The sequence below is a fragment of the Netta rufina genome (genome assembly GCF_964035555.1).
Source record: "Netta rufina genome assembly, chromosome: 1".
Taxonomy (NCBI): domain Eukaryota; kingdom Metazoa; phylum Chordata; class Aves; order Anseriformes; family Anatidae; genus Netta; species Netta rufina.
Genome location: NC_140123.1, coordinates 7,681,673 through 7,707,840, shown reverse-complemented (window position 1 = coordinate 7,707,840; position 26,168 = coordinate 7,681,673). Strand labels below are relative to the sequence as shown.

The 26,168-nt window shown below is 41.2% G+C and overlaps 1 protein-coding gene across 2 annotated transcripts; it reads left to right on the top strand.

Annotated features, from left to right (window-relative positions):
- Positions 1-3,515: 3,515 nt before the first annotated feature.
- PCF11 (PCF11 cleavage and polyadenylation factor subunit) lies at positions 3,516-24,352 on the top strand. 2 transcript variants are annotated; one of them, XM_084299573.1, is made up of 16 exons: positions 3,516-3,741; positions 8,655-8,780; positions 11,034-11,222; positions 11,618-11,809; positions 12,657-13,765; positions 14,025-14,214; positions 14,305-14,947; positions 15,044-16,485; positions 17,785-17,872; positions 18,675-18,794; positions 19,350-19,452; positions 20,095-20,278; positions 20,729-20,884; positions 21,897-21,989; positions 22,631-22,666; positions 23,265-24,352. In XM_084299573.1, exons 1-16 carry the CDS (start codon positions 3,553-3,555, stop codon positions 23,472-23,474), a joined length of 5,070 nt encoding a protein of 1,689 aa, XP_084155699.1. In that variant the 5' UTR covers positions 3,516-3,552; the 3' UTR covers positions 23,475-24,352. The 2 variants fall into 2 exon arrangements, with proteins under 2 accessions (XP_084155699.1, XP_084155698.1); XM_084299572.1 differs by having other exon boundaries at positions 19,347-19,452.
- Positions 24,353-26,168: the final 1,816 nt, after the last annotated feature.

Below are 26,168 nucleotides of genomic sequence, written 5' to 3'. Positions count from 1 at the left end.
AGAACATTTCTAGGTGCCTAGAGATTTTTTTTTCTATACTTGTTTAGCTGTAAAGTAATTTTCAAAGGAATTTTATTAAACTTCCCAGAAAAATTCAGCTCAAGCATAACCACAAGGAGAAGCATTTTCAAGCACAACTATAGATGGTTGGGAATGTAATAAATTCTTGAAGGCTACTTACCCTGATATATTTTTTGACATAGCACTATACCATCACAATTATCCCACAAGATTAATTATCATTTGCTGGTGATTCGCAAGTGCATGTGCTACAACCAGGTTTATTCTAAATGCTTTTTGGTGAGTGTATACCAGCAAAAAATTCCATCTGTACAGAAAGACTTTAACCAACATCCATGCCAACTGGGATAGGAAGAGGTGGAACACATTTGTCCCAGAAGCATTTTTGAATGATTTCAGCAAAGCTATGCTGTGATGGGATATGCTTTTACAAGGTGGTTTCAAAAATGCAGGTAATGAAGCATGCTTTTGCAGGTGTGGATAAATCCACACTCTGGCCTTACTGTTCATAGAATCATACAATCATAGAATATCCTGAGTTGGAAGGGACCCTTAAGGATCATCAAGTCCAACTCTTGACACCGCACAGGTCTACCCAAAAGTTCAGACCATGTGCCTAAGTGCACAGTCCAATCTCTTCTTAAATTCAGACAGGCTCGGTGCAGTGACCACTTCCCTGGGGAGCCTGTTCCAGTGTGCAACCACCCTCTCTGTGAAGAACCCCCTCCTGATGTCAAGCCTAAATTTCCCCTGCCTCAGCTTAACCCCGTTCCCGCGGGTCCTGTCACTAGTGTTAATGGAGAAAAGGTCTCCTGCCTCTCGACACCCCCTTACGAGGAAGTTGTAGACTGTGATGAGGTCTCCCCTCAGCCTCCTCTTCTCAAGGCTGAACAGGCCCAGTGACCTCAGCCGTTCTTCGTACGTCTTCCCCTCAAGGCCTTTCACCATCTTCGTAGCCCTCCTCTGGACACTTTCCAACAGTTTCATGTCCTTTTTATACTGTGGTGCCCAGAACTGCACACAGTACTCGAGGTGAGGCCGCACCAGCGCAGAGTAGAGCAGGACAATCACCTCCCTTGACCTACTAGCGATGCCGTGCTTGATGCACCCCAGGACACGATTGGCCCTCCTGGCTGCCAGGGCATGTTGGCGTGGCAATTTCCGTAGCGATATACAACTTTTAGGCAGCCCAACGATAGACTCAATGTGGGTTCTGTACCACTCCTAACGAGCTGTGCCACGAATCTCTTGCAGCATGGAGTGTTCCCACAACTCGTTAGCATGGGGGCCTCACAGGCTAACAGTCAGTAGACCTTGAGGAGGTACTAGTGGCTGCGTACTACAACCAGTAAAGACAAACTAATGACACGCTCAAATACTGGGTGCGCTCAGGCATGCAGGGTGTGCATGGATTCAGGGATCCTAGGGGCGTGCTCCGGGGGGCTGATAACTGCTTCACCTCACACCAGCCTCCGTTGATTGCTGACTTATAAACAGCAAATCTGCTTTTGAGGGTGGCCTTGACATCCTCATCAAAGCAGTTGTGCTTGTTTTCTCGGTTTTACTCTAGTAATTAGTATGAGGGAGCATTCTAACTTACAAATATAGTACTTCGGGGAGGAGCTCGATTTCTTCACCCCCACATTTTCCCCCTAGGAGCTGAACACTATATACTGTTTTTGCCAAATAAACTGAGTTTACATGATGGCTTGACTCCTGATACATGATTAATGCTTGTCACAGGCAGCGTGTCTTCAAATAGCTGGCTAACATTTACACTGAGAAAAAGCCTTGCAGTCCTAGCTTCAGTTGGACGGAAACAAAAACTTGAGTTTCATTTTCTGGTCTTATGATGGCACACTGCAAAGGAGAAGTGGTGTGTGCAACGTACAGCATTTCGAGGTGTACCGGAACAAACACAAACGACCAATTAAACAGGCAGATTCAAGACGCCAGTGCATTTCCTGCTCCCTCTTTCCCATTTTGAAGGTCTCATTTTTCAGAAAAGGATGCAAACGCTGAGGTAGAAACTAAAACGCGCTTTTATGAGATAAAAGGGCAATAAGCTGTTTTTACCACAGACCTGCCAGGTCTCAACTTTTGCTATCGTTCTGCTGCACTTGCAGACATACTTTAAAAACGATTTTGTGACAGGACCGTTTTGCAAGTGTACTTCAATTTGCAAGTGTATGTTAATGAAGCATTTACCCGTGGCCTCCTTTGCCCTGCTGATGGCTCCTCACAGTTAATAAGTAACGTGAAGAGAAGGAAGAACTGGACCTTAAACATATTAAGAAGTGAGCGTTATCATCTTTGGGCAAATATCATGGTACAAGAGCAGGTTTTGCTACCTCCAAACCTTGGGGTTTGCAAACCCCAAACACTGCTCCTTGACCCCTTGAGTGGGACAACTAAACTAAGAAGAAACGTCTCCTAATTTCTGACCTAAACCCTGTCTGGTTTTTAGGTGTGATTGGCACAAGGACCTAAACCCCTGTTTTTTGGGGGGTGACTGGGACAATGACCTAAATCCCTGTTTTTTAGGGGTAAAAAGGCACAAGGCAGGCGGACTGGGGATGGAGCAGGGGTGGCTGCCTCCCTCCTTCCTGATGAGGGAATTCCCGGGCCGCACAAATCCCCTGGGTTCCATCGCCACAAGCTCCCCGTTAGGGGACAAGGCGGTTGCTGAGCGGGACCCTGGGGGGCCACCAGGCCGCGGCCTCTCCCCGGGGCCTAGGCCACAGGGGTGGTGGCGGGTAGGCCGCGTTGCTATGGCAACCATGAGCCAATAGAGAGCGCGGCGCGGGTGGGGCCTCGCCGGGAGCGCAAATCATCATCGAGGGCCGGGAGGAAAAGGCGGGACCGAGCGCGGGGGCCCAATCGGAGCAAGGGGCGGAAAGGGAAGGCGGGAGGAGAGGGCCGAGGGAGCCGTGAGCGAAGGGGGTAGGGAAGCGCGGCCAATCGCGAGCCGCCCTTCAGGGGGCGAGCGCGGGCCTTGAGCGCATCAACCAATCAGCGGAGAGAAAGGGCGTTCCCAACCGCCCGAAGGCGGGCGTTCTATCGGGCGGGCCAATCCCCGCCCGAGCCGGGGGCCCGCCAGCCAATCGGGAGGCGGCGAGGGAACAAAAGGGGCTTTCCAAGCCGCCGGCCCCTTTCCCCTCAGCGCAATTTCACATGACGCAACGGTTGGAGGAAGAGGTCCGCGGGCCGTAGCCGCCGCCGCCATTTTGTGAGCGCCCGGGAACGGAGCCGGCGGCCGGCCGAGCGGAGGCGCGGCGGCACCCGCGGCACCGGCACCAGCACCTCAAGCAGCGCCGGCGGCGGCGGGAGGGAGCCGCGGCCCGAAGGATGCGGTAGAGGAAGCCCAGCGGCAGCGGCGGGGGGGGCGGCATCGCTCGGCGGCGGAGGCGGCGGCAGCATAAAAAAAAAAAAAAAAGAGAGAGGAAAAAAAAAAAAAAAGGGGGGGGAGATCTCGCGGGGAGGGGGCTGTCTGTCGGTCGGTGGGGGTCGGGGCGCCCCGGTCGGAGGAACATGTCGGCCCCGGAGGGCAGCGCTGGTAGCAGCGAGGCCCGGGAGGACGCGTGTCGCGATTACCAGTCGTCGCTGGAGGACCTGACGTTCAACAGCAAGCCGCACATCAACATGCTGACCATCCTGGCCGAGGAGAACGTGCCCTTCGCCAAGGACATCGTCTCCCTGATCGAGGCGCAAATCGCCAAGGTTTTTATATTCCACCGACTCCTACTCCTACCTATACTGCTGGGGGGATAAGCCGGCCCGGGGGCTGAGGGATAGGGGCGGCCTCCGGGGAGGGGGAGGGGGGGGGAAAGGAGGAGAAGGGCGTGGGGGAGATGGCCCGAGGAGGGGTGGAGGGGTGAAGCTGACCCGGAGGAGGAGGAAAGGGGGGAGATGAGGGCCTGGAGGAGGGGAATTAGGGCAGGAGAGGGGGAGGAGGAGGGGCCGAGGAAGGCTGGTGGAAGGGTGGGGGCGGTTGGGCTGAGGGCTCGCAGGCAAACAGGGAGAGGGGTGGGTTAGTAGGTAGGGGTGAGCAGCGAGGGCACGGCTTTCCCGGGAAACAGGAAGCCTGGAGTTTTTTTTATTATTTATTACTAGGGAGAAGATCAGGACCTCGGGGTCGCTGCGAGGGGAGCAGGGGGCGGAGGGGAGCGGAGCTCAGGCGGGGTCAGGGAGCACGGGAGCTCGTCCTAAACACCGCGGGGCTTCAATAATAAGGCTGCTGCTGCTTCCCCCCAAATCCAATCCACTCCAAAGAAAAACCATAGGGAGCAGGGGACTCGAGGGAGGGGAAGGGCCCCCCCAGCACCCAGCCGCAGAGCAGGGGTGTCGGTAGCAGGGGGGGAGGGTTTGGGACTTGCCCCCACTAAAAGGCGCTGGGTGGGGAGGAAAAAAAAGAAAAAGAGGGCAAAGCATGGCTGGCGAGCGGAGGAACCCCGTGGAAATAAATAGCAGGCAGCACAACATGGCGGCCCGGCAGTGACTGGGCAGCAGCACCTCGCCCTCCTCGATGGGTTTCCCCCTTCCCCGGAGCCAGCGTTGAGTGTCTGGAAGCTGGTGGTGTAGTCCCCAATCCTTGCATTTAAGCGATTTTCTACCCTTAGATGAGTACCGCGATTAGTAGGGAGGGCCTGGACGGGAGATATTGTGGAGTTGTTTTTTTTTTATTTTCTGGGTAGTTCGAAGGAACGGAAATAAGATGGAGTTTGTAGCACGGGAGTTGTCTGCTTTAGAAGGACTAAATTTAACCATTAAGTATCGCTTTAAGCATCATTTTAAGTATAAAATACTTTTAAGTATATTATAGTTCAGAAGATAAGGTTATTTTCCCAGTGTGGTCCCTATGGGATATTAACGGGGGGGGGTGGTGTGGGGGGGACATGACACTTACCTGTCAGAAAAGTTTGTGGGTGAAAGGTGATCATCTGCTCCGGGTAGAGAAGTGTGTGCGTGGTGGTGATGGGGGTTGTTTTGCTCTGCCTGCTTAGAGAAACTTAGAGAAAATTACGTGGGCTTGGGATGACCTGTTTGGATTTCAGGTGATCTGTGCCCAGAGTAAAAGCTAGTGTTGTGTGTGGATCTCATTCATCATGGCTAGAGAAGTTTATCGGTCGAGGATGGGGAAGAAGTAATTCTCCCTGACTGTAGAAACTGCAGCAGCCTGTAGGATCCTAACATGGCGTCTGAAAGGCACATGATATAAAAGAAGGGAAAGAGGAGGCTCCCTCTGAGCCCAGCCCAGGCAGTTGCTGACATCCGTCAGCCACAGCACATGGATGGGGTTTTGCCGCACCTTTTTACCAGGACCTTTTTATAAGAAAAGCATTCTTCTTTCAGTCCGCCCTGATTCCTGCCAGTCACCCCTCCCCCGTTGTGTCCCTTGCTCCCTCTGATACCAGGTGTTCGTAGGCTTTTTTTCATTTTGGCTTTAAATCATGGTTTATAATGGTGAGAATTGTACTATCTAATGATGGGGAGGGAAGGATCTCTTACGTTATTTAATCTATCTTTCTATCAATGCAGGATGGCTCTTTAGTGTTCCACAGACCTCTTTCAGTCTAGTTTTAAATGCTGCCAGTGGCCAAGTTTTGCCATTCCTTGGGGAGGTGACCTCAATCTAATAGATCTCACCATTATATCTCCTAAAGGGCAGTGGATGTATATAACATAACTTGTGATAATATCAATGCTGTCAAATTTCTTCATTTCTGGGTGATTTAGAGCCTGCCCTGAAGTGTGTTTTTAAAGATGTCTTAAATCCTGTATCACTGGTTAGTTTTGCCTAGTTACTGTTTGTGACTGTGGTTTATTCAAGGCAAGTTCTTAGTTGTTTTTGGGAAAGTGATCTCCTTTACTAAGCCACTTTTAAAAAGTGTTGCCTGGAGACAGTTTGTTTAGTGTAAAACTTGAGTGGTCTGCTTTACAATTTAATAAATGGTTCTGAAATGTGTGACTGGTATTATAAAATTTGTAAATAAAAAGTGTGAAATATGTATTTGTCTTTTTATTTACCATTGTATAGTGCAGAATTTGTTTCCAAGACCCATTTTGTGTACAAGGTTATTTTTTAAACAAATTTTTTCACAAGTTTGTGACTTTCGGGGTTCAGTTACCAGATACAATTTTTTTAAAGGCTGAAACCTTTGAGGAAACTAATAATAAAAAAAAGCCACACATTTCCAACAATAGCTTTCATACATTTTTTGAAAGAACAGTGTGAATTATGTGATGAAGTTTTTAATATCAAGCTGAGAAACACAGAGTTAGCATTCTTCTGTGTTCTGGTGGTTATGTGGAGCCTCCCTGCATTTTGGTTAGCGTCATGTGGGTCTCTTTCTTGCTAGGGGATGGCTGTGTAGATCGCCTAAAAACAAAATACATTCAAATCTGGGACTCCCTTGTGTGGTTATTGGAATGTGTGCTAGATAGCTTGACATAATAAACATTTCCAGAAGTGAAGGCTTAAATATTTAAGTCCTGGTTCTTAAAATGTAACACCTGAGTAGCATATCTTTGAAGCAGGAGACCCTGCTGAACTTGTGATTCTGTGTCATATTTTGAAGTAGGTGTCCTTACTAGATTACAGTGTTTCCCTGTATGTTTGCTTTTAAACAGTCTGATGGGTAATGAAGGTGACAGTTCAACTTGCTACCGGGCCTTTGCTACTAAGTGAATGCCCCAACGTCTCAAACTCTAAACTTAGTGGAGGGTAGTGAGCTACTTCCATGCGCTGGTGAAATGGAAGAATATAGTGTGCTATGCCAGTAGCTCTTGGGCATTGGTGCTGCTGAGACAGCTCTTTGTTTCCCTAAAAGCTGACTTTGAAAGTCAGAAACTCTGCAGTCTTTTTTTTTTTTTTTTTTTTTTAAATAAAGGAAAGCATTCAGAACTTAGTGTTTTTAATGTGCCATTGTGTAGGCTGCATTAAAGAAGAAACCAGTATTTCACAGCCATTTTAATATTAATAGTTTTACAGCCAGGGTTGGAGCGTTGAGGCTAGAGAGGTGCCCTTATTCTAACCACTTGCATAGTAGCTTGTTTACAGCTCAGTATTAAGTCAGTATGCTCAGCTCTCAGGTAATACAAGTGGTGTAAAATATTTTTATGTACCACAATTAATTTTAGGTAGCTTAACTGCACTTTTTTTTCCACGTCCAAAAAATGCCACCTGCCTATTACGTTTTTCAGTATGCTCAGAGGCAGTGATTCCCCCCCAATTAACAAGAAACCAACCTTTCCAATGTAAGTTTTAGGCCATGGTAAATTAATACACGTAGTGGTGAGGAAACAATGTGATTTACCCCTATAAAAGTACTGTTGCCCTTCTGTGAACCACCTTAACGGGGAAGGAAGAATTGTAAAGCAAGAGCACTTCACACACTTGTCTGGACAATGGGGCTGTGAAGTCGGGCATTAACAGGGTAGCCTGTCCTGTTTAAAATGAGTGGTGAAGTTATTCTGGTTTTATCCTGAGTTTACTGGATGGTGAATGGGACTTAAAAGTTGGAGTGGATGCTCCTCTAAGGGGATCGCGGTCAACACGCAGCTTGTGGTGTTGTCTTTCACGTTGTCCTCTTCAACAAGTTTGTGTACTTGCTGGTGCTTTCTGGAACTTTGTGCCTTCTGCTTGTGAAAGCCCATGGTGGGCATTAAAAACACCTTGATTTGGGCCAGTAGTGCTTGGTGTACATTAGAAGTTGCTGTAGCAGTCCAGTGTCACCACACTTCTAACACACAAACTTGCTACAAGTTTTGAATGTGGATTTAAAAACAAACAAAAAAACAAACCAAGCTGCCTCTTGTAGCAAAGATGTGTCCAGAATATGAAGACTCCCGTCTGTGAAAATCGTGGTTGCAGTTCCTGAGCTTCTCTGTGTCTTTACTGGGTCGACTTGATGATTGAGTTCTGTCTGGATTTAGAACTTTGTTCTTACTGCACATCTAACTGAAAACCTGACTGTTGCTATCGACAAGTGCCAAGAAAGAATGGGACTCCTTGCTCCGTTCGTTTGGATTACAATACAATAGTTGCGACCTATTCTACGTGTAGTATATAAAAAGACTGTGATACTCAACATATAATCTACGGCTGCAGAAGTTCACTAATTTGGGCTGTTTGCCAGAAGTCTGACTTGTGTTCTGTGAAATCCCAAAAAGCAAGCATTCAGGAGGTCCGAATTATAAACAATTTTTAGAAGTTCCTTGAAGTTCTAACAATGGTTTCCTGCTAACTTAAAATTACTTTCTCAAGTGGGTTTTGAAAGGTTACACTCAGTACACTAGCGGTAATACTGTCTTTTGGGCTTCTTTTTTTCTTTTTTCCTTTTTTTTTTTTTTTCTCCAAAGCTTTGAGACAAACAGAATAACCTAAGGTGTTCCTTTTTTTTTTTTTTTTTTCCTGTGATACACCCACTGCATTGTACTTTGAACTGAGTATTGATTTTCCAAATTAAGTTTTTGTATATAAAAAAAAAAAAAATCCCAAGCAAATCCCTTGGTGTTTATAGTGGCAACCAAAATGAGAGGTCTGTATTTCTGGGATTGGTAATCCCTTTATTTAAATAGCTTAAAATATGTTTTGTTGTACTAAACTTCTCAGTTTCTTCTTATTACTCCAGGCTCCTGCATCAGAGAAGCTCCCTGTTATGTACCTTATGGATTCCATTGTCAAGAATGTGGGAAGAGAGTATCTTACTGCATTTACTAAAAACCTAGTTGCAACATTTATTTGTGTATTTGAAAAGGTATATACGCTTTCAGAAAAGTTCTGTATTCTAAGCAAAATTGTTCCTGGTAAAATAAATACCTGCTTTCAGTTTTGGGTTTTCTTGGGTGGTAAACCATAAGAATTAATCGGTTTTTATTAATCTCAGTATGTATCTATAATGTGGATGGGTATTTCTGTTGTAAGTTAAGTTAGCCAAAAATATAAAGTTTTACTTAATTTGGTTCCTAAACTTCTGTAATTTTTCTATCCAGGCAAGATTTTTCTAATTTGTTTTGGTTACTGTTACCTGGATGGACTTTTTGTAATGTACAGAGCAATTAATTATGAATTATTGATTTTTTTTTTTTAAGATAGTAAATAGCCTTTATGTCAGGAGTATACTGAGAATCAGTTTAATAGAGATTTCTCAGAGCTCTCTTCCTGCTCCTGTAGTTAGATTTGTCTGATGTACATAATTTTTGATGTACAAAATGAGTGCGTGAACTATGGAGAATATCATACCTGCTACTCTTTTGGTGGTCTGTGATTTAAATATTAAATATATATATGTGGGGGAGAAGGCCCTAAGAGTGTATTGCTGTTACATTACAAATACATTCTAATTTAATTCAAACTGCCACATTTTTTTTCTCTCAGTTTTTAACCACAGAAAAGTAATTGTGCTTATTCTTCAATGAGGAAGGCAAATCCAAGTCCATTTTTTGAAAGATTGGACTTGAAAGGCTTTATGTTGGATCTGAAATAAAGGGTTAACTTCTGTGGTATGCTGTATGCTCTAAGAACGCAGTGTCTCATATGAATGAGATGAGTGGAGCTTTGCATATTTATTTTTACATACCAGGGAAGATCTGTGATCCTAGTATGTTTTCTATATGGTTTTCACATGTATAATGTATGGCTAAATAAGGAATAGATTTTAATAATGACCACAGAAAATTTAAACTTCTGTGTGTAGTGTAGCTAGGTAGACATTCACTTGTTTTTCCAGTATTAGGTTGTGTTCTTCACTGAGTTGCATTTAAATTTCTTGCAGCTGAAGCTCTGGATAATAACTGATTTTCTGAGTTTGGTAGCGTAACTGTCTACTAAGCAAACTAGAGCCATTGAATTTGTATTAATTGTGTAAAGTGGCAGTCACTTCAGATAACTTAATTGATGGTATTACAAGGTGGAATTCTAGTTACTGACATTGTTAAAAGCATTTGTTTTATCAGTAAATGGTCACTAAGGTATCTTTAAACACGTAATGAAGTCAGAAACTTGCTCAGTCACTACAGCACCTTTCATGGTCTACTTCGTACCTACTCATTGAAAATTGTATAGATGCATCCTCCCACTCCCTATAGCTACGTATGAATTATTTTTGTTGAAGTTCTTGCCACCCTCCCTCTTCAAAGAACCTCTGAACTTTCTGAACTTCTGGACAGTATGTCTTGCTGTAAAATGTTAACACACAACTGCAGCAACAAAGGGTCTCCAGGGTCAATACTGCATGATTGAATTAGAATATTCACTGTAGGACAGCTTTTGTCTTCCAGTGTTTTAAATTTATTTAAATTAACTACTTGAGTTATGAGATGAACAGTATTTTGCTTTGATGTAAATGTCTGACTTACCTGTCAGGAGATGATTCAATGTAATTGTGAAGAGAGAAAAAATGGGAGGCAGTACTGCAAATATGCTTGATTTGTGGCTCAGATAGTTCTACTGCAAATTAGACCTGAAATGTAGTTGAGTTCATTTTAGCTAATATACATTTTGTTAGAATTGTTAGGGAAAAAAACAAAAACCTTCAGTGATTAAACAGCTGAACAAAACACCTTTTCTGTTCAGAAAATTCATTGTTCTCTGACTTGTTTGCCATTGATCTATGCCATTCAGCACAAACACTTGAATAATGTATCATCTCAGAGGCTGCTGCCTTTCGATATTTTTGTTACTGTATTTTCTTTTTCACAGAAATTGGCCAAGTAAAGTGAGAATTTTGGTAATGGAAAAGTTGAAAGAAAATTCTCAGAGAAATGGTAATACGCAATAAAACTTTCAAATGGCCTTGAAATGACAATGCCACATCTGAGTTTGTTACCGATTCTGTTGGTGTAGATGTAAAAGTCTGCTTTGGTTATAAGTTCTGTATAGCCAGTTCATGGTGTTAAAATGATAAAACTGATAAGAATATTAAACAAATGAAGCCTTAAGTTCTACAGAAAAGTTTTAGAAGTTGTTTTATATTAACTTAACAAGCCATAGAATTGTTTTATTGTTTTAGGTGGATGAAAATACTAGGAAAAGTTTATTTAAATTACGCTCCACATGGGATGATATTTTTCCTTTGAAGAAACTATATGCCCTTGATGTCAGAGTCAACTCATTAGATCCTGCTTGGCCAATTAAACCTCTGCCCCCAAATGTGAATACTTCTAGCATCCATGTGAATCCTAAGTTTTTAAATAAATCGGTAAGTTTTTATTCCTACTGTATGAGCAGATGGTAATATATGTAGTTTTCATTGTTTGTATGCTGTTTTTTGACAATTTAGTATATTAAGAATGAAGCATCTGATCTTTGTAGACAGGTAAGAGCAATTTCTTAACTAAGAATATTTGATGGGTTTGGGTTTTTTTGTATTTCAAAACTGAATCCTAGATTTCTGAACATTGATATACTAAATAGCATATTTAAACTTGTCACACTGGGGAATTTCTCACGGAGCAAAAGTTCTTAAAATGTTTTATATTTTGCATTAGAAATGCAATACACAAAGTCCCAGTGTTGGGTGACAATAACAGAGGAGATAGTTAGCTGATTCCATTAAGATTTTATGTGTAACTTTTTTCTTATGTTTGTTTTTAGCCAGAGGAATCTACTGCACCTACCTCTGCTGTCACTTCTGGTGCCTCTACTCCTCCAGCTGTTCCTGAAATACAGAAGAATTTGACACAAGAGCAACTGATAAGGCAGCAATTGCTTGCAAAGCAAAAACAGTTGTTAGAACTTCAGCAAAAAAAATTAGAGCTGGAGCTGGAACAGACTAAAGCACAGTTGGTGAGTAGGGTAGTTGATGAAATGTCCATACTTGGGTCTCACTTTTGGATAGCACCTTAGCTATACAGGTAACTGCAGTAAATTATGTTAGAAAAGTGTAGCTCTTGTAGGACTAGAGCAATGCAACTTGTTCTGGTGTTCTAGACCAGTATTTGTTACCTACAAATTGTAAGAATTGCACTCAAAACAGGTTTAAAAGAAGCTTTTGTGTTCTGTTACTAACTTCTCCCCGAAATAACGTGTGCACGTGATCCTAGTTTTGCACCTCTTCCTGTGATTCACCACAAGACAGACTTTTTCAAATATATTTGCTTTAAAAAGAGTAGCATTTCTTTATAGAACAAGGAATTCTGATCGTTAGCAATACAAAGGCAGTTTCCTCACTGGGTCAGTTTTGTTTAATGCCAACATCTGAAGGTGGTGGTTAAGTTGTGTTTTTTTACATTCATAATAGAAAGTCCACTTGTTATGAGTGTTAATGATAGAAAATAAACATCTTAGAAGTTTAGGGAAAAAAAATCAGATCTGTCAGTTTAGTTGTCATGAATATGTCGAATATATAGAAAAACTAATGCTGTAATGAGAACATGTGCTTAGATTATGTATTTTGCTGCATTGACATTGCATTGATTTTGCATTGTAACTTGATCTTCTCTGAAGGTACTGCAATATTTTAATGCCTGTGATTAGCAATTAATTGGTCATTTTCAGTTAAATGGCTGAATCTTACATAACTACCTTACAAGTGTTTTCTATTTATAGTTTTGTTTTCAAGTCCGAACATGAGCGTCTCTGGGTAGGAGTTGTATCATGCAGGTTAATGCTGTTTTTTTCCCCCCTATTTCAGGCTGTTTCTCTTAGCGTTCAGCAAGGATCATCTACTATAGCTTCAGTTCCAGCACCTTCCAAGCCACATGTGTCACAGACACCTCATATGACAGTTAAACCACCTCATCAGACTTCTGTGCAATCCGAAAAAATCAAACCATCCCCAAGTCCTCCACTTCATGATATCAAAATAGTAAATAGGGATCCTCGACTTAATAGGATGGCTCAACATTCTTCTCATGCTAAAGATCAATCTCATAGGAAAGAATTTCCACCAAACACAACCAGTCAGTCTGATACCAAGGCAAGCAAAACATCACAGGCTGAAAAACAAAACTCCACAAAGCAAGAGAAATTGAAAGCAGGTGAAAAAATACAGAAGAAAGAGCTTGATCAGTCAGAAGCAAAATCTAAATCACCATCTCCTTTGAAAAACAAGTTACCCAGTACTAAAGATACTAAAAACCAGGAAAGTGAAAGCACAAAAGTATCTGAAATCAGTAAACGGGATCCAAGACTGAAAAGACATCTTCAGGAAAAGCCAGAGGGCAAGGAGGATGAGGTGAAAGAGAAGAGGAGAAATGTAGAGAAAAAAGAAAAAGAGGAACATAAGACGTGTGAACATAGACCAGTAGGCAGCAGAAATAAAGTAGTTAATGGTGTTGTTCAGAAACAAGACACACCTACAGAAGAATCAGAAAAACAGGGTGGAAAACAAGGGAGATCAAGTAACAGAAAACGGTCACGGTCACGCTCTCCTAAGTCACGGTCACCATCTACACATTCTCCAAAAAGAAGAGAGAGGAGATCACCCAAAAGAAGACTCAGAAGCTTATCTCCCACTTCGTCAACTCCTAAAATCGGAAAGATACGTCAGATAGGTCCTAAGCAGTCTCATGTTGAAGAACCCACACAGGCAGCAAGAGATGAAAGAAATTCTAATAAGCGGAACGTGAAACAAGAGGTGCGAGATCCACGGAGAGTGAAAAAAGCCCAAGAAGACAGGCCTCAAGAAACAGCAAGTCAGCATTCTACAAAAGCTTCTCCCGATCCAAAGGAGAATGCAGAAAACTGGCAGGGATCCAAAGCAGGCAAGAGGTGGAAATCTGGTTGGGAAGAAAACAAAAAGTAAGTTACCATCTTTTAAACAGGTTATGTCTGAAGTCAGTGGAAATTCTACTGCTGACTTCAGTGTAGTCAGATTTTAAGAGGAAATGTTCAGGTTGTCAAAAATTGTCAATGAAATTTCTTATCTTATTTGTAGTTAGAGAAATTATGCCTACTAAGATGATTGTGATGTTTTGTCATGATCAGTTTTAATAGGGATGTAACAGGCATGTCCTGAATAACGAAATAATTTATATTTTAAATATGTTCCCGTTTTCAGCTCGCAGCAGAGTGAAGAGCACCAAGCACTTGGTAAAGCTCCTCACCAAAGACACCGGGAAAACTGGACTGCTGCTAAAGGAATTTTATCACCCCGAGCACCAAAGCAGCAGCACAGGTTAAGTGTGGATGCCAATTTACAAATTCCTAAAGAATTGACATCTGCAAGCAAGAGAGAATTACTTAAAAAGGTAATGCTAATTAGCTTGTCTTCATAGAAGAGTCCTGGATGTAGCTGTGCTTTTCTTTTTAGAAATCTAAACTTCAACTTTATGTTACAGGCCAATGATCGCTTAGCATCTGGTGAAATAACTCAAGATGAATTCCTCATGGTAGCTCATCAGATTCGACAGCTGTTCCAGTACCAGGAAGGGAAGCACAGATGTAATGTGTGGGATAGCCCTACAGAGGAGAAATGTGTTTTGAAAAAGAAACCTCTTCTATCTGATGCAGAATTAACATACTACGAACACAAAGCTAAATTAAAAAGAACCCAAGTTCAGCATTCATTATCAAGGCTTGATCTGTTGGATCCTGATGATATTTTGGATTATCATTTACCTGATGCGTTGCTTTCTGGAATAGAATGTGAGCAAGCAAAAGCAAAGCGTGGAGTACAGTTTGACAGAAAAGAGCCATTTGGAGAAAGATCTAGGAGGCATTCTCCTGTAACTGGCACTAACAGACCTTTTCCTGATAACCTTTCACCGCTTGAGAGTCGACGAAGACTTGAGGAACAAAATGCTACTAAAGGAGCAAGAGGTTCTAAAACATTCGATCCTTATGACAGCTGGGGAGAATCAGAGGAATTTAGAGATGCTCTCAGACAACAGGGAAAAGGCACACCGGAGTTCCAGAAAATAGATGGTGATGCAATTTGCAGATTTGATAATCGTGAAGAAAGACAGCTTCTCGGGCAAGCTGGTATGTTTTTTTGCCTTATTTTGCAGATGTTAAATAATATCAACGTTTTGGTGGGTGTTTATATGTTGCTTTTTTTTTTTTTTTTTTTTTTTTAAGGTGTTCGAGAGGAACCAAGATCGCCGTTCAGTGAGCGTTTCAAAAGAGCTAGATATGAAGATCTGGAGAAAGCACCATTTCCAGAAAGTCCAGGAGCAAGATTTGGAGGCATTGAAGCCAAGCAGAGAATAAGTGCACTAATGGAAGACAGACCTCTATTTGATGGCTCACCTAGACAACCTCCTGCAAGGGTTGGGGTAGATGGACCAGGAAGTCCTTTTGGTGATGGTCCTGCTGCTGGTTCAACTTCTCGAATTGATGGGCCACCTGGACAGGCTGCTCTGAGATTTGAGGGGCCGTTGGTCGGAGCAGGTGCATCACAGTTCGATGGACCACTGGCGGGGGCAGGGGGATCAGGAGCCCTGAGATTTGAGGGGCCACCAGGGCAGCTGGCAGGAGCTCTCAGATTTGAAGGACCCCCAGGACAGGTTGGAGGAGGAGGTCCACTGAGGTTTGAGGGACCTCTTGGGCCTTTGCGCTTTGAGGGTCCTGCGGGCCAGCCTGTAGGTGGTCCTAGATTTGAAGGACCTGGAGTTGGTCTCAGGTTTGACGGACCCCGTGGTCAGCCTTCAGGTGGTCTCAGGTTTGAGGGACCCCATGGTCAACCTCTGGGGCCTCGAGGTCAACCAGGGGGTGGTCTCAGGTTTGAGGGACCCCATGGTCAGCCCTTGGGGCCTCATGGTCAACCAGGGGGTGGTCTCAGGTTTGAGGGGCCACATTTACAGCCCTTGGGGCCCCATGGTCAACCTGGAGGTGGCCTCAGATTTGAGGGGCCACATGGGCAGCCTATGGGGCCACATGGACCATCAGGAGGTGGGCTCAGGTTTGAGGGGCCACATGGACCTCCAGGTGTAGGTCCTAGGTTGATTGACGGACCAGTACACCAGGGAGCTGGTGGACTTAGATTTGATGGTCCTCTGGGACGGACGGGTCCAAGATTTGATGGCTGTCATGCTGGATTTGATGGTCAGCCTGGACAGCTGTCTCTTTTGCAAAGATTTGACGGAATTCATGGACAGCCTGGCCCAAGATTTGAAAGGGCACCTGGCCAGCAGGGACAGGCACGATTCGATACAGCCATACCTCAAAGATTTGATGGTCCTCACCAGCCAGCCTCAAGGTTTGACCTGCCCCTTGGCCTTCAAGGTGCACGGTTCGAAAATGTAGCTAACCATCCTGCCTCAAGATTAGAAATGTCGCCATACGGACAAGGCGGTCCGTTCGTTGATCATCCCAGCCAGGGCTACAATGGACCATCTCATGGGATGCAGTTCCAGAGGCCTGACATATTTGATGGTTCACCAGGACCAAATTTCAATGGGCCAGCTGGCCCAGGAGCACAGAATTTCTCATTGAGAGCATCTGGACATTATTTTGACGAAAAAAATCTTCAGGGTCCTCAATATGGAGGCTTCAATAGTATGGCAGTGGGAAGTAATCAGGTAAGAATTATTGTTGTAAATAGTTTGCTTGCAGAGGTATTTATGTGTAGATAATTAGTAGCTTTTCTTTCTCTAAAAACATAATTTTTTTTGAAGAGCTGGCACACTGGGAGACAGTTTCAGACTTAAAATGTCATCCTTATGTAGTATCTGGATGAGTCAAGAAGGGCATGCACTGTTATTTTAAGATTTTTTTTAAATTAACAGATCTAATCATTTTGTAGGTGAGAATATAAATGAAATTAGCATTTTTAGTTTGAAAACAAATCTAGGTAATTGGAAGTCTGGCATTTTCATTAAACTTGAACAGGGTGAGCGCTATAAATCATGACTGATGATACAAGAGAATATAAATAATTAATTTTTCTAAAGAGGTGTAGAATTAGGATGGACCAGAAATAATCTTACTGTCTTTTTGGAGATTATAGTGCAGGTGACAAGCCAGTAGTAACAGACACCCATAATTTGGGGGAACTGAGAAAGATGCAGACGTTAAATACAGTTTTTGAAAAACAATCTTGGCATCAGCATGCTTTGAGTTTAGTTGTCTTTCCTACTGCCAGTTAGAAATGCTTTCTTCAAAGGGAGAAAATAACCGTACATCAATCAAAATGATAACATTTCTTCCAGTAGACTGCAGATTTTAGAGGGTGTTTTTCATTTGGGGTATAACTGAACACAAAGAGTTAACAGCAGGTAACGTGTCCGTCTAACCTCAAACAGGATCAAATTTTAATCAATGTAAACCTTTTTTAGTAAATCCAGAAAGCAATTTCAGAAAAAAAATACAATCTCACTCTAAAATTATTTTTGTGCATGTAGTTTGCTGCAGCTGGGTTGCTGCAACCTTCAGAATGCATTTCATACAGTAAATACTATTTCAATTATAGAAAAAATAATAGTGACCTTTATTGATGGATGTTTACCAGTTTAACTTTTCTGATGAGCTCTGTTTTTGTGAAAAGGATCAACTTGAATTATTGTGCTTGGAAAAATGTGTTTAAAGGCTTATTGGATAAGCAGAAAGAAGAAAAGTTTTTTTTTTTTTTTTTTTTTCCATTCGTTTAAATGTTAGGCAAAGTAAATATGCTTTTTGATTTTTTTTTTTTTTTCTGACAGGAAATGAAAACAATGGAAAGGTTACTTAGGCATTTGTGGACCCTTCAATACTGAATTGACATAGTTCACTAATGGAAGGATTTTAATATTTATAACATTATTGAGAAATTTGTAGAAATTACCCTTATTTTGGAAAAAAAAAATGCAATTCAAAGAGTGCTTAAATGTTTACTTTTACAGGTTTCGCTCATGTCTGCTCAGCCAGGACCGTATGGCCAAGGTCAGCAGTATTTGCCAAATCCTGGAAGCTTTGTTCAGAACCCTGCAGGTACCAAATAGTTAACTTCTTTTTGTTTCTTTCGGACTGTTCTGTTTGCTAGTGGACACACAAAATTAGCTTTCTGGTTTGTGGTGGTGTACTGGGTCTGTGTGGACTAAGGGAGATCCCAGTGAGGTGGCAGTAGATGTTGTTTCTGGAGTACTTTAATCTCGTTAGGGGTTTCCTTCAAACTGTGAAGGCTTTCATTAGTTTTTCATTAACCGTATGGCTTTAGTATGTAGTTGTGCTAAAACAAAGCAAACCAAAGTTTTGGTCTGCTTTTCTGATGGCAGAAAGGTACCAGTTTGTAGGTCTGGCTTGCATTTGACAGGTTGTATAAATTGTCAGGTTGTATAAACTTCCGAAGTGTATGAATTGGTTAGTAAAAATCTTGAAACAAGTCATAAATAATTGAAGTACGTTGGTCCTGGTGAAATATTCAAGGATAAAATGAGAAAATACTGTGTTTCAACAAGCAGAATCCAGTAGAAGTCTCTTTACAAGGCTGTCAGCATAGAGAGCACTTCAAAAAATTTACATTACAAAGGAAGTTGTTGAAAGGGAAGAAGTAAGTCCAAAAATAGATATGAAGCAAACAGTGGATAAATAGTTTGAAATAAAAAACAGTAAAAAAAAAAAAAAAAAAAAAAAAAGGTAAAAAGTAGATAAAGAAAAAAGATTAAAAAAAAAAGTAAAAAAAAAAGTAATAAAAGACATAAGGAAAAATGTGTTGTCAAATGTGCTGATAGAAGTTGAAGTAAATTCTTGATGTTAACGTTTAGTCTCCTTGAATATTGATATTTTTCTCTAGGAGGCCTTCCACATTCATATCCTGATAACCACCTTGGCCAGCTTGATGTCAATGAATTGTTTGCTAAACTGTTGTCAACAGGAATTCTCAAACTGTCAAAAACTGATTCCACTTCAGCACGTATGTAGATCCATTATATTCTAACTACTTGGGCTATCCATAGCTGAATTGTAAAGCTAAGTGTGAGAACTTTTGAGTTCTTGCATCTGTTTTTTTTTTTTTTTTTTGAACTGAGCTTTGTGGGAAAGGATTTGGTGTATGTGAATTACTAACTTTCTAAAATGTGTATTACTTCATGTGTATGCTTAAGCTATTTAGAGCAGCCTATTGTGGTTTTGGTGCCCTGCCTCAGTAACTCGTTCTTGATTATAATCAATGATTCTTGTCAATTTCTGAAATATTTCCGTCTGAATATTGAGATTTAATGCTGAAAACTTAGCTGAAATACAGTTTTCCTAAATTGAAATGATGAGTAGTGTACTGTATTGTGTGTTTTTTAATGTTACAATATGAGACTGACTCAGCTATTATTTATTAATAATATTAATTCATATCATATTTATTAATCATATTTTTTAATTTTTGAGTAAAACAAAAATAAGGTTCATCAGCACCTTACTTCTTTCTGATAATGTACTGAAATTTTGATGAACTTGCCTTTATTCTTTCTAGAAGTGAATGAAACATCAGCCCAGCCAGCTGCTGAAGAGGAGGATGATGACCAGAGTGATCAAGATGTCCCAGACCTCACAAACTTTACAGTTGAAGAACTCAGACAGTGCGTATAGTAGCATGAGCTTACACTGCAGTAAGAATAATGGCATAGAAGTATCTAAATAGTGGAATCCAAGACAGTTGAGAGCTTTTAAAAGATGTTATGCCACTTTTTGACTAAGAGGACCTGCAATTTTTGATTGTTACTTCATGACTAAGGATGTGCAGTTTTTGATTGTTGTTAGTCTTGGAGAACTTCAGGAAGGAAAAAGAGGGAAAATGAATGACAGAAAACTTCCCTTTATGCAAATGGAGATGTTGTCATTTAAGCAGCAAGGCTGTGATACAAAATGAAGTCAGTGTTACTTTGTTACTACTAACTTTGCTACCTTTGTGGTAGTTTGCAAAGCTGAGCCAAATGCTAGTGTTATCATTTTATGCCCTATTAGGTGATGAAGTTAGTAGGCATGACACTACTAATAGTAGCACGTTTCTTATGAATAGTTCATACAAGCCTATTATTTATTCAGATGTTTTCAATTAACTGTTACAAAAATCAGGAATAATTAACTATGTTGCATGCCCTAACCTTATATTAGATTCATGCTTTTCTTCTGCTTCTGCAGTCCTACAAATCAACTTCCTGATAAAGTTCATATCTGTTTCTTTTCATAAAGATGTTAAATTTTTTTTCCCCTTTTTGTAGGCGTTATGATAGTGTTATTAATCGACTATACACTGGAATTCAGTGTTACTCATGTGGAATGAGATTCACTACTTCACAGACAGATGTTTATGCTGATCACTTAGATTGGCATTATCGCCAGAACCGCACAGAAAAAGATGTTAGCAGAAAAATTACTCACAGAAGGTGGTACTACAGTTTAACAGTAAGTAACGCAGCGTGTGTCTTAATACATTAAAGGTTGGATTCAGTGTTATACTTTATGTATGTACTTTAGGATTGCAGTTGAAATTGCATTCTCACAGGATTTTTCCTATGGTAAACAATGTTGTATTCGATATTTCAAGCAGTTTTTATAAATGCCTGTCAGAAAACAAAAGGCAGTTATATGATGAACAATAAGCAGCTGGAAGCTGTTGGTACTGCTTTGGTTGCACCGAGAATGGAATAGAAATAGAAGGAAAAGGTTTTCTGAGTAGTGTGGCATTATTAGAAAACATGCACTCTGCTGCATGTTAGAAGCATTTCAGTTTCAACGAAGTAATATGTTCTAAATAAGGTACTTTGGGGATGTCATTTCTCTTTCCCTTAAATTTGTTTTAAGTATTTCTGGCTATATATAAGTGTCTGAGTATGAATGAAAACTTTTCCTTAGGATTGGATTGAATTTGAAGAAATAGCTGATCTAGAGGAACGTGCAAAAAGCCAATTTTTTGAAAAAGCTCATGAAGAAGTTGTGCTCAAGACACAAGAAGCTGCAAAAGAGAAAGAGTTTCAGAGTGTCCCTGCTGGACCAGCTGGAGCAGTTGAAGTAAGTTTCAGCTTGCCTGCATTACCCTATGGGCAATAAAGTAGACTGAAGTCTTGCTGTTGGACCTGTGTGCAGCTACTTCATAGATGTTGCATTTGTGTCAGATAGCATTAATAACCAGTAGTACAAAAACTTACATGCCTATTGGCATGCAGTCTTTTTAGTGAAATCGAAATGGGGGAAAGCGTGTCAATTTACTGAATACTTCCATAGGGGGAGTAAGTTCAGTGAGTTGGAAATGATCCCTTGTGATTTAAGTAATGATTTTTACTGGATTTTTGCTACATTTACACATTCTTTTTCATTAGATGATAGGCATTAGGACATTAAGTGTTAGGACAAAGAACTATCTGAATCTTCTGACTTGAAAATAATCAACAGATATGTATTTAGGTAGGCAAAATAGTTAAGTAATTAACTACAAATGTTTTATATGGTAAACCTATAAGAAACTAGCTAGTGAGTCATGTAGACCTTTGCTTTAATTTTTAAAAGGTACTTGTGCTTGTTATCAGAGTTGACTTATGTATTTTACACAGAAGCATTAAAGGTGTTAATACTTCGTGTAAGAGTTCTCCCTCTAACGTGAAACTCAAAAGTTGAGTTATGGGGAAAAGTGAAGATGATGCCATAAAAAAAATAATAAAATTAAATCTCCATACTGGATTATTTTACCTAAATCCCTGTACTGCATTGTCTTACCTGAGTAAAACAGCATTAGATTGTTAAGGTGTTTTGCAGAGAGTTTCTAGTTGAAAGGGCAAAGTTTGCCTTTCTCATATGATAACAGCATTCAAGGTCAGATGATTGTTGCTAAATTTACAAACTGTACTCAATTTTTATTAATATTTTCTAAAGTTACTTTTAAAATGTAGAGGAAAGATCATCTGTTAGTCCACTATAGATATCTTAATTTAAAAGAGCGTTATTTAGCTGTTACTTGTCAATTTCCTGAAGTTCATGTGTTTTATTTTAATAATGTCATATGTCTGTTATTTCAATACCTTTTCAGAGCTGTGAAATTTGCCAAGAGCAATTTGAACAATATTGGGACGAGGAAGAGGAAGAGTGGCACCTAAAGAATGCTATACGAGTAGATGAAAAGGTAATCTGATTTTAATAGACATGATACTTGTTGATATTTTAAATGAAAAACAAGCTGCGCCCCCCCACCCCGTCATAGTTAAAAACAAACAAAAAAAACACCTCAGCTGAAGATTTGTAGTTAGAAAGTGAGACAGGAAATTGATCTGTCTCTCCTGAAGGGATTTCCCTGGTAGTTTTCCTGACTTCCAAGTACATAAATATCTCAATCTTTGGAAATGCTTGAAGTCCTGGTACTGTTAGTACAGGCTTGCTATGCTTCCTTCATACTGCTGTGCTAAAAGAAAAATGAAGGTGATCCTTCCTCTCTGCCAGAGGGGTTGAACCAGATGGACTCAGAGGTCCCTTCCAACCTCAAGCATTCTGTGATTGTGCAAATGTTTTTATATATGGTGTAGGCCTTTGTTCAGTTCTTTCTATATGCAGCTATCCACGTTATGGGATTTCCTATACTTAACAGGCTTTTTGTCTGATATCGTTTCCTAAAGATCTTTACCTAGTTACATTTGACACCGTAGTTTGCCTACTTGTAACGTTGTTGTTCTAGAGGAATTGTGTGATCCATAATTGACACTGTTCTGTTCATGACCTGTGCACCTACTCTGTTCTTAGGCATTTAAATTTACAACTTTTATTTTCCAGATTTACCATCCATCTTGTTATGAAGACTACCAAAACGTAAGTGAACGTGAACCCTTTTTATTTTTGAAGCATTTTGCTTTCAGTTTGTTCACTGACTTTACAGGGAGCAGATGTCTTCAAAATCCATCTTTCTTGCATTTGACCAGACAAAGAATCAAAGGGCCCTGGGCATGGCAAGTTTATAATACAGAAGTTGCTAGGATACATTTCTCATAGTGATGTATCATGACAGCTTGTGTGTCATACATGACTAAAGCAAAACCATTATTTGAAAACACATCATGAATTTGAGTAACATGCATAATCTTAGGAATTTGAAATGGGTGTTTAGTGTGTGTTAAGTTTTTAATGATATGGGAGTACAGTTCATTTGTGGAGAGATGGGAATATTGTATGGTAATGTGTTAAGCATTTCATTGCTACGTGAATGATACATTTTCAAAATAATTGTGAAAAAGTAATGCTATTAAACAGCGAATTTGCTTTATATGGATCTTGACAAAGTAGAATTTTGGATTTTGAGTGCTTTACTGTCAACACGTTTGCATTTTAGGAAAGACTAAAAGGGAAAAGGATTTAAAAGTGGCTGCTATTGTAATGATGTGTTAATGCTACATTAACGTTCATTTTGCAGACATCATCATTTGATTGCACACCATCTCCCAGCAAGAATCCTGTAGAAAGTCCTCTAAATATTATGTTGAACATTGGTAAACAAGAAACACAAGAGTCCTGTGACTCGCCTAAAGTCAAAGAAGAACCTGATGACACCCCTCCTGCCTGTGCAGAAGAGAGCACACCTGCATCTACAGATATTAAAACAGAACCTGATGAGTCTGTTTAAATAAACTGAGGTATGTTTTTTTTTACAGAAAAGCTGCTGTGTTATCTCTGGAAGGCAAATACTTTTTATATGAAATAAAAACATTCAGCTGAGGCAGGGCCTTAGCTACTGTTTGGTTAATAAATACATTTTTGTATTTGTATTTCTTACTGCCTGCACAGTTTCAGGTGTCATTGTGTGAAAGTTCTGTAGATGCGTGAAAATTTAATGGAATGAAATTGTATATGTAAAAATGTACAATTTTCACTTGTGGAAATGTAAATTATAAATAAAAGATATTTTTGCTATATATGGAGTGTAATGTTTATGCACACCATCAAATGAAGAGTGTTTCTGTAGTTTTTTCAGTTTAAATGGAATTAAAAAGACCTCTGTTTTAGACCTCTTGCTGAATAAGATTCAGAAAAATGAAAGCAAGCAACTTCCTTCAGTTATCTCATAGGTGGGTTATCAAGGGAAGCGGTGCAGGAACTTCTCAAGACACAACCCTATATTTTTCTTTTTAAACTTATTTGAACAAACTTACATATCCAGATATTAAAAATAAAAAAGTAACCAAAAAGACAGTTCTGGGTAGAAGGGGAAAATTTAACAAAGGAACCAGAGTGCTTGATTGTGAACACAAGTGCCAACAAACAATTAACAAACCAGGATGCCTGGTAGCTGAGACATTTTAATGATTTTTTTTTTCCGTTAGTCACACATAAGAATTTAATACAGCTGAACAAACTTTTCTTTACGTTACAGGGGGAAACGAATGTAAGAATGCTCATTTGAAAAATGGTTAACATTTTTTTTTTGTTGTTTATGACTGGACTTAGATGGTAAACCAGATATCCTGAGATGTTAATATTTCTTAAATGTAATAAATAAAATTAAGCATATATTTGTGTAAATCTCTTCCTTTCAGTAATGGGTTTGTGTGGCTGGCATGGTTGTGGGATTGCAAATAAAGATTCATACAATGTTTGTCTTGGGATAGTATGTCATCTGCATTTAAGGTTTTATTCGGTCTGCTATGTGGGGTGGGGAGTGCATACTTTTAAAGCTGCAGGGAGTAAGACACAAAACAGTAAGTGAAAGAGTAGTCCTAGTGTATTGCTCTTGTGGTGTGGATACTCAAAAGATAAGAATTCAGCCTTAGTGTGTGATATAAGTAGAAATAATCAGCTGTAAGTAGAAAATCAGCTGTGAATGTGCTGTTAGTTGCAATGTTCCCAGTCTTCTCACTCAGGTTTCAAGGGGTAGGCTGAGACATCCTTGTGCAGTAAGAGGATTTACAGCAACTTTCTAACAAGAATAATTAATCTCAAAATGGATTTTATTTAGATGTAATTATCAGTGCACACCTGTAAATCTGATTTGGGAATGGGCCTTGAAATGCAGAGTGCTTTTTTGGCCCCATCAAAGGAACCCAGTTTCCCTCCAGGGTATCAGATTCTTCTGGCTAACAGGGCTGAAGAGCAGGACTTCTGAACTGCAGGAAAAAAAAGAAACAAACTTGTACCCTGAAACATCTTAGTGCAGAGAGGTTACAAGTACAAGAATTGTGGTTAGTCAGATTATCCCACAGATAGAGTGCAAGCGGGTTGAATAGTTCTTGGTTAATACATGGATGACAGTTTGAGGGTGATGATAGTGATTGGTGTGATTGGTTTGTGCCTCTCCCTGGGGAATGCCACAAAGGTGGTAAGCCAGGGCATTGGAAACAAACAAAAACCAACAACAAATAGCTCGGGATACCCTTTTCCTGCCAACCTGCCCAGCGATCCCCAGGCAGGTTTATCCCAGGTCTCACAGAGGAACCGTCCTTTACAGACGGAACATACACCTGCAGCCCAACATCAATTACTCCACGCTGCTGCCTCCTCAGGCAGTCCCACACCTCCCCCTTCAGCTGCAGCCCCCTCACAGCGCCCCAGCCCCGAGGCTCCATCCCTCGGTGCCCAAAATCCCTCAGGGCCGCCGCCCTCCCCTGGGCCGCTGAGGCGCCATGGCCGCCGCTCCCGGCCCGCCATTTTCCTGCGGCCCGCCGGGAACGCGAACCCTGTGCCCATGGCAACACCGTTGCAACGGCGGGCAGAAGCGGGAGGAAGAGGAGAAGGAGGAGGGCGCAACGAGTGAAGCTGCTTGTGCTGTGAGGGGCTGCCATGCCAACAGCAGCTCCGGCGCTGCCTCCTACTCCGGCTGGTGAAGGTGCTTTGCCTGCAGTTTCCCTTCCCTTCCCTTCCCTTCCCTTCCCTTCCCTTCCCTTCCCTTCCCTTCCCTTCCCTTCCCTTCCCTTCCCTTCCCTTCCCTTCCCTTCCCTTCCCTTCCCTTCCCTTCCCTTCCCTTCCCTTCCCTTCCCTTCCCTTCCCGTTATTTTGCCCGAGGTTCCCCCATCTGTTAACATATCCATTTCACGTGAGGCTCATATAAAATATCAGGCTTGATCGATATTTACCAAGCATTTGGTAAAAGGTGGCACAGCCCTGAGGTCACCCCCAAGCTGGTATTTTTAACCCCCCAGCCCAATAACTGTGCCTGTGCCTACTGTGGGGCTTAGGTCCTTGTTGCCTTGAGCTCCTGCTAAGAAGTGTAGCACTGGATTCTTTTTGTGTTAGAGAAATATAGGGAAAACCTAAAACTGACCCTTTTCCCCATGCTGAGTAAATTCTTTAGTGAATTTTGGTCAGGTACTGTTGCCACAATATT